The sequence below is a fragment of the Micropterus salmoides genome, unplaced genomic scaffold (genome assembly GCF_014851395.1).
Source record: "Micropterus salmoides isolate LMB-PRFRI ecotype aquatic unplaced genomic scaffold, ASM1485139v1 Ms_hic_scaffold_7, whole genome shotgun sequence".
NCBI lineage: Eukaryota > Metazoa > Chordata > Actinopteri > Centrarchiformes > Centrarchidae > Micropterus > Micropterus salmoides.
In genome coordinates this window covers 17496901-17508816 of record NW_024044459.1, presented here as the reverse complement: position 1 = coordinate 17508816, position 11916 = coordinate 17496901, and the positions used below count along the sequence as shown (strand labels likewise).

The following is an 11916-nucleotide window of genomic DNA, read 5'->3' as shown; positions in this document are numbered from 1 at the left end:
GCTGCATGAGCTTCTAAACTGACCTTCCTGTAGAAGGGCAGAGGAGAGCCCACACAGGTCTCAGCAGTTTGCTGATTAAAGGATATTAAAGATAGTACAGTTGACTGTTAGACAACAAGTTTACCTTTACATTGTTTAAAAGGATTTCCTGCTACACCTCACTACGACCTTGGAAAAATCGTTTCCACTTGGATGCCTGAAAATACAGCCAGAACACCAGAAGCTGTTTTTTGTGCGTTTATCTCAGCAAGATTACATGTTCTGTAAACAATTAGTGTATGAACAAATCAATGTTCCAAAACAAAATGTTAATACAGACAGGAAAATACAGTTTATTATCTGAAGTCTTTGTTTTAAAATTTGCAGAACACATCTGGATCAAAATGTTTAATGCAGACTGTTTAACACACTGGTCAGAAGGGCCTGACTGCAAATAGCTACAGCATTACTCCATAGATTTCACATATTTTTAAGTTTTGGAAATTTTGAAAATAACAAATTAAATGTACATCTCAGAATCAACCCTGGACACGCTACACATGGGAATTAGAATACCACATACAAAAGGTCAATTTACTGTCCTTTATAAGAAATATTTCCATTTATTCACCCTACTTTAAAGAGACATACGCCAACAGTCTGCAGAGATATTGCACAAAAGTTTACACTGTAAAAGCAGAAAGAGCAATTCAGATCACGCACACACACAAACAACAGTCCTTACACACAGGCACTCAACATCAATGCAGCCTGCAGATGTTGCACATCAGCAAATCGTACACGCATACAGCAGAAAGCAAGCACAAAATACACAACTGAAGGCATCTCTTTATCTTAAACTGATCAGCAGATCCTGAAGAAAGACATTTCTTCCCAGTCAGACTTAAATACAAAGCCAACAGCGCTGACAGTAAAATAAAAATATGTCAGCTGTGGAGTGTCTTAAAATAAGACTGGGATGTGAAAATCACTCAGATTTGTAATATCACTCAACATATGTCTATTCTCTTTTCAAAAGGTCTACCTATTTTAGGAGAACTGTGACTATCATACAATAAGAAGCCAGAAGGTGCAACAGCACCTGAAGTTTTGCTAGAATCCCCTCTGTCACAATTATTGATGGTAAAGATAGGGGTAAAGATAAGCCCCGGGCTGCAGAGGTCTGATAGAACTCTAAAATCCTGCTGAAGTGTCACATGTTGGCTGTCAGAGTGTAAAGCATGGCTACAGTACAAGTACAAGAGAATCCTTCTCATGAGACAACATGTTAATACAGGACAGGGGGGTTACATGTTAGCCACACTAATGATAAGGCTGCTATGAAGAAACATCTCTACATTTTACATCTATTCTCCCACCACGCATCAGCTTTAAGATGCATCATCACTCAATAACACACTCACGCCAAAGTGGGAATGTTTACGATTTCATTTAACACTATGAGACAAGGAAATGCAAATCATGTGCATAGCTTAATCCAGTCTAGCTAAGATGTTTCAAAGTCATTGAAAAATTCTATGAGATTTTGATATCGCATGTCCAAGCAGCCACTTGCTGTCTTGGCTCACATTAGCGTTTTTAAGATTGAACTCAACACTGAGGCTCACCGGAACGATGCAGTAAATAAACAGGCCACCAGGTCGGCCAAAAGGTTATGCCCGCAAGATAAACAGATCAAGTTTGGAAGAACTGAACCGAAAACTGACACATTTTATGAATTCACAAGACTGTGAGATTGTCGGAGTTGCCTTGAAGCACAACCGTGGTTAATGCTCTTTCAAAATTGTTAAAGAGTTGAAATCAAACTATTTTAAGATTTGACTGAATCTGAATAACATTAAATAATATGAAGATGTTTCAACGTCACTGATACACATCACACACGTCATGTCCTCAGCTGGTATTGAAACACCACACAGATGTTTCCCCTTTGAAAGGTTAAAAATAATTCAAATGTTAATTCTTCCCCGACCACACCCCATCACTCCTTCACCCCCCATCAGTCACAATCCGGATAGTTCACGCTTTGACTTCCACCCTTTCTTGCTCTTATCCTGGCACCCCATCCCGGATTAGACAGCATCCGTTCTGTCCTTTGTGTTGAGAGCAGGCGTCTGGTGCGTGATGGGAGTTGGAGGAAAAGCAGAAAGGCAGAGAGAGGCGTGTCCACGAGGACGAGGCAGCTGCATCACATGATTTCACAGCACGAGTTCTGTTTCCGTGCCTGCAGGGTTAACATGAACCCACATGCATAGGTCAGGCATCTGAACAGTGAAAGGCCATTAGACTTGTTAAGAAGGCGAGATGCCAGTACTTACGGTCTTGTAGAAGGCTTTGGACTGGTTTCCCAAATGTTCTGACTTTGCCACAAGATCATCCAGTTTTTCCCCTCTCTCCAACAGACTTTCCATGGTGTTGTGCTACAGAAACAGAAAATATTTGTTGATGAAATAGTGTGTAGTGTAAATATTTTGACTTGACAAGGGCTCTGGAAATGCTACATAATGCTGTCAGAGGGCAAGACTCTGGCAAGACATAAGGAGGCGGACTCTAGCCACGTTTCCACCAAAGGAACTATTCCCCGGAACAAAGAACCTTTGGAGGAACTCACTGCATTTCCACAGCAGACACCAGGGTCTAAATTTTGTTCTGGGGGGGGGGGCTTGCCTTGTAGTGAGTTTCTGAATGGGCGAGTGGAGGCTATTGGCTTTAAATCAAGCATGCTGGCTGTTTTTCTATGACAGCTCCTTTTCCACCGTTGTTTGCAAACCAATACATCACAATCACAAATACCACACGTCTCGCCGATATCCTTCTGAGATCATACGTCGGCATTAAATTTATTGCTCGGAAACAGCAGCCCGTGTGCAGCGGTGTGTTAACAGAGAACAGCTGATGGAGTTGTTTTTTTAAGTTTTCATCGGTCAGTAGGTTTATGCACAGAGCACAAGTCGGTCTCCTCTCCAAAACAAGCGGAAAATCTGATTACAGCAGGTAATAAAGCATGTTAAACATCACATTCGTCCGACACTCTCGCGGACACAGACACGAGTCTGGCCACCTGATCTGCAGCTCTTGTCGTCTGGAAATGTTTTAATAACCTTCCAAACAGTCACGATTTTATTTTTGTGTTGCTTTCTCTGTGCTGGAGTTCTGTTAAGAGCTTTATGGCTTTATCCAGTTTGTTATTAAATTTGTAACAAACTTTATCTCCATTATACTCCCACACAAAAAAGCTGTTTTTAATGGTCAAGCAAAGCCTATAGTTTTTCATTATATTCCAATCAAATCTGATGTTCATTTACAAATTTTGCTCATGGATCGTGGTAAGTAAATAATAGTGCATCGCTTTGTACAGCATATAGTCAGCTGGTTAATTTGCCTAATCTTCGCAGGTCTTTAGACCACAGTGAAAACACACACGAAAAGAGATCCGGGGACTAAAAAGTCCCGGGTACTTTCGGTGGATAAGCGGCTTCTGTGTTTACATTTTTTCTGCTCAAACACAGTCAAAATGGATGGACATTTTTTTCCCCAAATGTCAGAGTTTAAATGTGAAAATGAAAACCATATTATGGTGTGCTTGCTGCTGTTTACCTTACCCCAGCCAGTGCGCTGCTTACCAGCATCGGAGGCTGGAGGGGTGGGGTTTTATTTTCGTTAGCCAACTTTTGAATTAAACCTCAAATTCATTTTTTTTTAGGTTTTTGAGATAGACTCATTAATTGGTGGTTGAACTTTCTTTATAGAGCGTTTACTGTATAATACACTGTGGTGAACTTAGTTTTTCTTGTGGACTGTAGGTAGGCTGACCTGATGATATTATATCATATTATTTAATGCCATGACTTGACTCAAATTATCTTTCTCATATTATTATAATTTGATATTTCCTCTCCACCATTGCCCATAATAATAATTCATGCTTCACTTAATTTCATCATAACACAGGCCTGACCCACAAGAAAGATGTTATATGTATGTTAATCTACCTAATATTGTGTTAGTCATACTATACACTGATTTATTGCTTGTCCGTTTTGAATAATACAGGAGGTAAAAAGCTTAAACATTTATTGCAATCGCAATATTATAATAAATATCGCCATTAGATTACTTTCCAAAATCGTTCAGCCCTAAGCTATATACTGTTTTATTTTATATGTTAAGTATACAAGTTCTGTGTGGGTAGCATGAAGGCACTACAAACTTTCTTTATACTACATTGATGTTCCAGGAATGTGGAGCCAAAATTTGGTTAATAAAACCAAAGCACTGAATACAGAATCTGGTCTGAAGAATTATTTTCCCCCCACTGTCATTTATCGTGGCAGTTGTGAGGATGAGAACTTGGGGCTGCAAAGACACTTGCCCCTCTCAGTTTACTACTCTAAATGTGTGTGTGTTCTGCTATAATTTCAAACTAAAACTATTTCTCTCTAAGTGAGTAATGTGCATATAAATCAGCCTCTTGATGTAAGTGTTGGGCCTCAGCTTAGGGAGGTATTTTACCAAAATGATCTTTGTCTCATCCAGTTCTGCCTGCACTTTGGTCATTGCATCCGCTTCCCTGGGATTCTGCAGAGATAAAAAAAGAAATAGAACAAGCTGTCATGTACACTGCTATTCTATGCTAATCATTTGGCAACATTTTGTAAACAAGCCCTCTGATTGGCCACAAACAGATTAATGTATATAATTTTATGCTTCCATCTTTATGTTTATTTCAGAGCACTTTTCAATAGTATCTAGTAAACAGTATCAAATGACATAAGAAGTTTAGAAAATCTGACAACTATGAAGGCACACAGGTGAATCTAATATTGTTCTCAGTATACAAACATACTCTACTCATAATCACAGGCTATCAGGGTTTCCTTTGATATGTTTTCTGATAAACAGATGACAAACTGACCTGGTATTTAGAAAGGTGAATATCCAGAGCTTTGTAGTTTATGGTTTCAGGATTACCAGAGGGCCAATCTATACTGTCCACTTGCCTGGAGAACTCCTCTAATACCTTAAAAAAACAAAAAAACAAAACAAAAACAAACAAACAAAAAAACAAAACAAAAACAAACAAACAAAAAAACAGACAGCAACCTCAATATCAAAGTTGACAGCAAAGTGCAATAAGTATGTAGCTTTATTTACATGTTTTAGTACCCACCTTGTCTAGCAATGTGAAACAGACTCTCTGTGGGTATTCAGTATCTGCGATGACCACAGCACTCAGGCTGTCATTTCTGACATACACATGACACAGGTACTCTGAAAGAAAGAACAAGAAACTGTGTATGGTATGATCAAAACATCAAGTGTGATATAAAAGCCATTTCCTGGTCTTATAGTATGAATGAACCCAGAGCCACTTGGCGCACTTTAAGAAAAGCATAAAAACGGATAGATTTTCAAATACATGTTAGCACAATGTTTTCCATACAAAGACTGATATGCAATCATTGTCCACTGTGGCTGTGATTTTCTTTTTTATTATCTAACAAAACATTAGCTTCATGAAACATGTTACATGTCTATAATTTTTTAAATAATAAAATGTAGCTTGCTTCATGCTGAGTGACCAAAAGGGGCGTTTGTGTGTTGCAAAACAAGGGACCAGGTGTATCTATGTTAGAGCAGCTAACAAAGACAAAGGGAGCAAGATCCTGGCTGACTTATTTCCTTAACCTGATTATATTTGTTCTGTTTTTTCAATAAAAATATTTAATATTTTAATTAAACAGTTGACAATTATGATACAATGGAAACAAAGGGAGGATGAGGGTATGACATGCAACAAGTCCCTGGCCAGAATTGAAGCAGTGATGTGGCTTGTTATATGAAGTACTTCTTAACCACTCGGCCACCAGGACAACACCCTTGTAAATATTAACTACGTGCTTCTGCTTCACATATTAACACCACAAAGTTACTTGACATTGAGTCAAATTAGGTAAAACTTGTGTTAAACTGAAATTAAGTTACCAAAAATGTAACTTGTGAAAAACACAGACTGGGCTGAACCCGATCATTCTTACCTTGTTCTTTGACAGATGCACGGCTCCCTTTGGATGTCCGTTCAACAATCAAGGCACTGGTGAAGGTCATGAACTCCTGAACACTAAATAAAGAAAAACAATAATGTCACTGGTAGAAAAGTATCCCAGCATGATCAGGCAACATTACTTGTACTAAGCACTGTACTGTGACTTGTAATCAATTAAATTCAAATTGGCTTTATTGGCATGAATGTACAACAACAATATTGCCAAAGCATCATACAAACTACAACAACAATTATCAGATTTGCTTCAAAAACAAACCACCTGCCGTAAGACAGAGCACAATGTTAACGTTACTATTTACATACATACAGACAATGAGGACAAAAAAGATAAACACCAGTTAATATTCAGATGTTGGTTACATTCAGTCAGACCCACCTGGAGCGCTGAAAGAAGCTGAAGGAGGAGAGGTCAAAGGCCGCTTTGAGGAGGTTGGCTTTGGTCGCTCCTTTGTGGTGGATGCTGAGGCTGTAGAGCTTCATTTTAGCGCCGGATCAGTTCTGGTCAGTCACAGCAGATAAGATCACACAGCCCTGATGATCTAATTTGGAAGATGACACAGGCAGAATCACATGAGAGCGTTATCCCTTCTGTCGCTTCCCTGCTAACAATAGCGCAGCTAAAGAAACTTGGGTGAAGTAACGTTACAGCTGACTAGCTGCTAGCTTCCAGTGAAAGTATATGCTTTATGATCAACTACCAAGCTAACAGAGTGCTGTTAGCCACGCTCCGTTTAAGTAAATCTTTTTCTCCAACAGAACACAAACTAGTTAACTGGCAGTAAGTCGTACACACTTACCACCGACAGGTTTATTATATGAATAGTTTAAATGGTTTAACGTTAAAGCTTGTATCGCTAACGTTACTGCTAGCTACATAACGTTATGCTATCGGGTCTTCGTGAGGCCTCAGCTAACTTACCACACAAATCAGCTGTCTGTTTGATTCCAGTCAAAACAACCAAATAAACTTTTTTTCACATAAACTAAAAATCAGACAGCAGACGTGCAGAGACCTAATCACAAGACAGTTAACGCTAACTAAACAGTTTTCAGTAAGCTGCTAAGTGACCAATCACCACGTCACGTCACGACACCCAAACGGTCCAACGGGATGTTTGCACCGGGGGAAACAAACACGCCGCTATATTCATAGTTCCGACAAGATATTGCGCTTCAAATAATATTCAACTCGAGACGGATAGTTAACTAAATAGAATGGGGTTTGAAGGAAGGATTTATAACTGGATACTAGACTTTTTAACAGATAGGAAAATTAGAGTAAAGGTTGGATCAGAAATTTCTACAGAGTTTAAGGTAAATAATGGCATTCCCCAGTGGAGCGCAATTAGCCCTATATTATTCAACATTATGATTAATGATATATTTTCAGATTTAGATGGACACATCAAATCAGCGTTATATGCAGATGATGGGGCCAATTGGATGAGAGGAAGAAATGAGACATATGTGTTAGAGAACATTAGGAAAGCAATAGGGAAAGTAGAGAAGTGGTCATTCAAGTGGGGATTTAAAATATCAACAAGCAAATCCTGTTATATGGTGTTCACAAACAAGCATGTAGAAAAGCTTTTTCTATATCAGCAGCCAATGGAAAAAGTAAATGAATTTAAGTATTTGGGATTGTGGTTTGATAGTAAGTACACATGGAAAACACACATAAAGCAATTGGAAACTAAATGCAAACAAGTTATTAATTTACTAAGAGCGGTGGTGGGATGCGACTGGGGTGCAGATAAACAGTCACTAATTGACATATATAGAGCATGCATGAGGTCATCAATAGATTATGGTTGCATAGTATATGATGCAGCAGCAAAAACAACATTGGAAAACATTAATAAATTACAATACAGAGCCTTACGGATATGCATTGGAGCCATTAAGACAACTCCCATTAACACAATACTCATAGAAGCTGGAGAGACACCACTGGAGTTAAGAAGAGAGAAACTTTTGGGTCAGATTGAAAGGAAGTGGGAAAGAAAATCCTGCAAAGGAGATAAAGGATTGTTGGGAATATTTCAAGTTTCGGGGCATGGGTTTGGATGGACAAGGGGGAAAAGAGAGTCAGGGAATACGGAATGGAAGCATTAGATTTCACCACAGTAACATTCCACCTTGGCTCTATCCAGACAGAGGAAGTGGGAATACGGACAAGCAGCTATCTGAGAAACAGTTTCCATAATTATCTAAAAATCTATACAGATGGATCTAAAAACAAACAGGAATGTGTGGGAATTGGAATACATCTACCAGAATTCAAAATAAATATCTCAAAACGGTTATCAGATAGGCTATCCGTATATACAGCAGAAATAGTGGCAGTCATTATAGCTTTACAGTGGGTTGAAGAGGTCAGACCTGATAGGGTGATATTATGCACAGATTCCTTAGCAGTTATTAAAAGCATTCAATGACAATCTGTCAGAGAAGACCTATTGACAGAAATGTTTCACAGCTTATTAAGATTACATCGGGGAGGGATAGATGTTCAGTTTTGCTGGGTGCCAGCTCATGAGGGAGTAAATGGAAATGAGATTGCAGACAAACTAGCAAAAGAGGCATTACAAAAGGAAATAACAGTTCAAATACCGCTAGGAAAAGGAGAAGGAAAAACAGCCATTAAGAAGAAAGGTACTGAAATATGGCAGAAATGGTGGGAGGAAGACAGGAAAGGAAGGAGTTACTATAAAATACAAAAGTCTGTCAGTAATAAAAATTATAGCGAAAGGACCAGGCGGGAGGAAATTATAATGACAAGACTAAGAGTAGATCACACAGGACTGAATGGCACCTTGTTTTTATAGGGGAAAAGGAATAGTGAAAAGTGTGAAAACTGTGGGGTTAAAGAAAATGTTGAACATATCATTTTGCACTGCATATTGTTTGAGTTGGAAAGACAGATATTTCAAGATAGGGTTCAGGAAGCAGGGCAGGAATGGAACGTGATGGGTGTAGTGGGAACAGAAGGAGAAGAAAAGGGTATAAGAATCACCAGGAAGGCATTATTTAAATTTCTTAAAGACACTGGGTTGGTGAACAGAATATGAGAGCACCTTATTGAGGTTGATAGCGGAGTGATATGATGTTACACACTCCAGTACAGTAGGTGGAGGTATGCACTTAAAAGTTGTTTGCAATCCGCCATTAACTAAGAAGAAGAAGAAGTAGAAGAAGAAGAGACGGATAGTAGGCCTATTAACATTTCTTCAAACATATAATAAAATAGAAATTGTTGAACTGGTGGCTGCTGCGAAATCTCATCATGAAAACGAGAAGCATGTTGGTGATCATTATTATGACTTCAGACCCCTATATACATATAAAGCTATACTGCCTATCATGTTAATAACGAAGTGTCTGATAGAATTAATTAATTAATTCAGATTAATTCAGGTTCGCGTCTCCTTGTTGGGAGTCAGTGTCCTTACATTACACATACATTATTTTGGAACAATAAGATCGCGTATGAAGTGTTTGAGGGAGGTTTTAAGATTTCAGCAGGCTTTACAATGTGTAGTAGCAGATAATAGATTGCCTATCAAGTGTCTCTTGTTAAAGCACTTTGTAACTTGTTTTTGAAAAGTGCTCTACAAATAAAGATTATTATTATTATTATTATTACTTTTCTACTCAGCACCTGTTGATGTAAAGCAAAAAATAAAAAGCCTTTCAATAAGATTAGGATCTTGTAAATAGTGCCTATGATGATGATTATTAGTAAATAATCACCCCAATTAAACTCTCAAAAATAAATATAAAAAGTTGAAGCATTTTAGATGTTCGACAATAATAATAATAATAATAATAATAATAATAATAATAATAATAAGTTTTAAACAGCATGGTGGCCTTGTAAGTTTTTTGTCTACCAAAAACACGGGACCCTCAATTGATGTTTTCTCTGGCAATCTTGCTCCATTTAACAATTTCTCCTGGCCACTTAACTCCGTGGTAAGTGTTTTCCATGGCAGAATTCATTTCCAAGGCAACACATTGAAATAGTTTTGGCATGGAAACCGCTAAGCCTTTAGGTGCTTCTGTTGACAGGTCTCCTGTAGCGGGAAGAAATTACTTTTCTTTCCTGGAACTGTTTGGTTGCGTTAAGATATTGAAGTAACGTGGTCAGTAAGAAGGCCTGCTCTGACTGGCGGTTTGCTCCATATTTCCCCGAATTTTCTTTCTATAAAATTGAATCGTTCATCACTTGAATTAAAATTCAGTGTTTTAACTAATTTTATTTTTTAACTTATTGTTGGAGCTGATCGCACATCCAGTGCGCCGATGCGGATATTAATTGGACCTATTAACTGCAAGAATGAAGACAAATCTACAGGTTTTTACATAATATTTTTGTAGGAAGATGAATCCGTAATGTTTTTTCCCTAAATTGTCTGTTTTCTTAAATATTTTATTTGAATGTTAAGCAGCTAGGCCTTGAAAATACAGCAGATATGTAAATGTGTTTGAGACTTACTGCTGATCATTATGTAGATCGAACGTGTGCCTATTGGGAATATAGTAGCGGTTGGACCGCTTCCCATAAAAGGATAACATTTTCTTTACGTTTGATGCACGGACGCCGAGTTAAAACACCATTAACAGCAGAAATTTGTGAATCTACAAAACTCCTGAAGAACAAGTGAACTTCCACTGCAGACTACTGATGGACGGCAGGACACTTTAACGATTTAATCCTCGTGATACGATGGATAAGGTAAGAAAAACGAGTTTTAGTTCATGAATGTCAAGTTTGTATTTTACTGATGACATATGGCTTATAGGCTATAGACATTCTACACATTTTGCTTCTGTTCTGCCTCTTACATTTACATTTATTTATGCTGTGTCATGACAACTGATTAAAATGTTAGGAAAATCTCTATCTATCTATCTATCTATCTATCTATCTATCTATCCACATGCCTTTCTATCTATAAACAGGTAAGATATCAAGGTTTCAATTTGTTGTGATGTTGTATCAGAACAAAACATGTCTTCTGTTTAAATATTTCACTCAATGTGAAGTCATACAGTTTCAATGAAATAACTAGGAGACACTTGATGTTTTTTTTATAAGAGGTACATTGTATGTGCCTTTAAGTCGGTGTCCCTATTTGGGTTTACTTAGAAATCCTGCAGTCAGGTCACTGGGGACAAGGGTCCCAGTTACATTAGAGACCAGAGCTAAGAAAAGCTGTGATCTCTGGCATGTAAACAAGTGGAGCTGATAAGCACAGGAGGCCTTCACCTGCAGCATACTATTGTTAGTTTTAGAGGTCATTCATCCCTCGCTGTTGCTAATTTTAGACATGTTTCTAATTTTACAAATATATGCTTAACCCTCTCAGGCCTCTGAAGTTCCCTCGTTGAGCAACCCCGTGGTGTTGCTTGTTGCTCCTCTAAATGAAATATTATTTGTTTTTTTCATGTTGGTGAGCTGTAAAATGTCTTGGTTCATTGGTGTCTGTTGGTTCATTTACTAAATGTATCTTTACTCTTTTTTGCGTTGTTAAAAGGCCATCTGAGATAGTGTATATACCTTAAAGATAGTAAGTTCTTCACACTGAAAAACCATGGTGATTATCATGAGATTGAGCTTTTGTGGGCTTTTGTTACCTTAAAACAAGGAAAACCTCACAACATAGCAGCAATTAAACTGAATTACATGCAAACAACTTAAGGCAGAGTACCCAAAAATATAATATTTTGTGGTAGGTTTAATCATCAACATTTGTAAAACCATTTAAAATATAATCATGATAACACAGGATTCATAAAACTTGTAGTTCAGATTATGATTTATTGTGAATAAGTATGTCATGAAT

The 11916-nt window shown here is 37.8% G+C and overlaps 1 protein-coding gene across 1 annotated transcript; it reads right to left on the bottom strand.

Moving 5' to 3' along the window:
• Positions 1-224: 224 nt before the first annotated feature.
• On the bottom strand, positions 225-7187 carry ykt6 (YKT6 v-SNARE homolog (S. cerevisiae)). Its single transcript, XM_038703174.1, has 8 exons — positions 6987-7187; positions 6444-6606; positions 6039-6121; positions 5171-5271; positions 4916-5020; positions 4513-4578; positions 2319-2420; positions 225-2224 (listed from the first exon to the last, which is right to left on the bottom strand). Exons 2-8 carry the CDS (start codon positions 6545-6547, stop codon positions 2189-2191), a joined length of 597 nt encoding a protein of 198 aa, XP_038559102.1. The 5' UTR covers positions 6548-6606; positions 6987-7187; the 3' UTR covers positions 225-2188.
• Between the last annotated feature and the right edge of the window lie 4729 nt (positions 7188-11916).

Coding starts and splice junctions, on each gene's coding strand:
- ykt6 (XM_038703174.1), bottom strand. CDS start 6,547: ATGAAGCTCTACAGCCTCAGCATCCACCACAAAGGAGCGACCAAAGCC. Junction 2,421..4,512: donor ATGAGACAAAGATCATTTTG/GTAAAATACCTC, acceptor CTGTTTCTGTAG/CACAACACCATGGAAAGTCT. Junction 2,225..2,318: donor CCAAAGCCTTCTACAAGACC/GTAAGTACTGGC, acceptor TTAACCCTGCAG/GCACGGAAACAGAACTCGTG.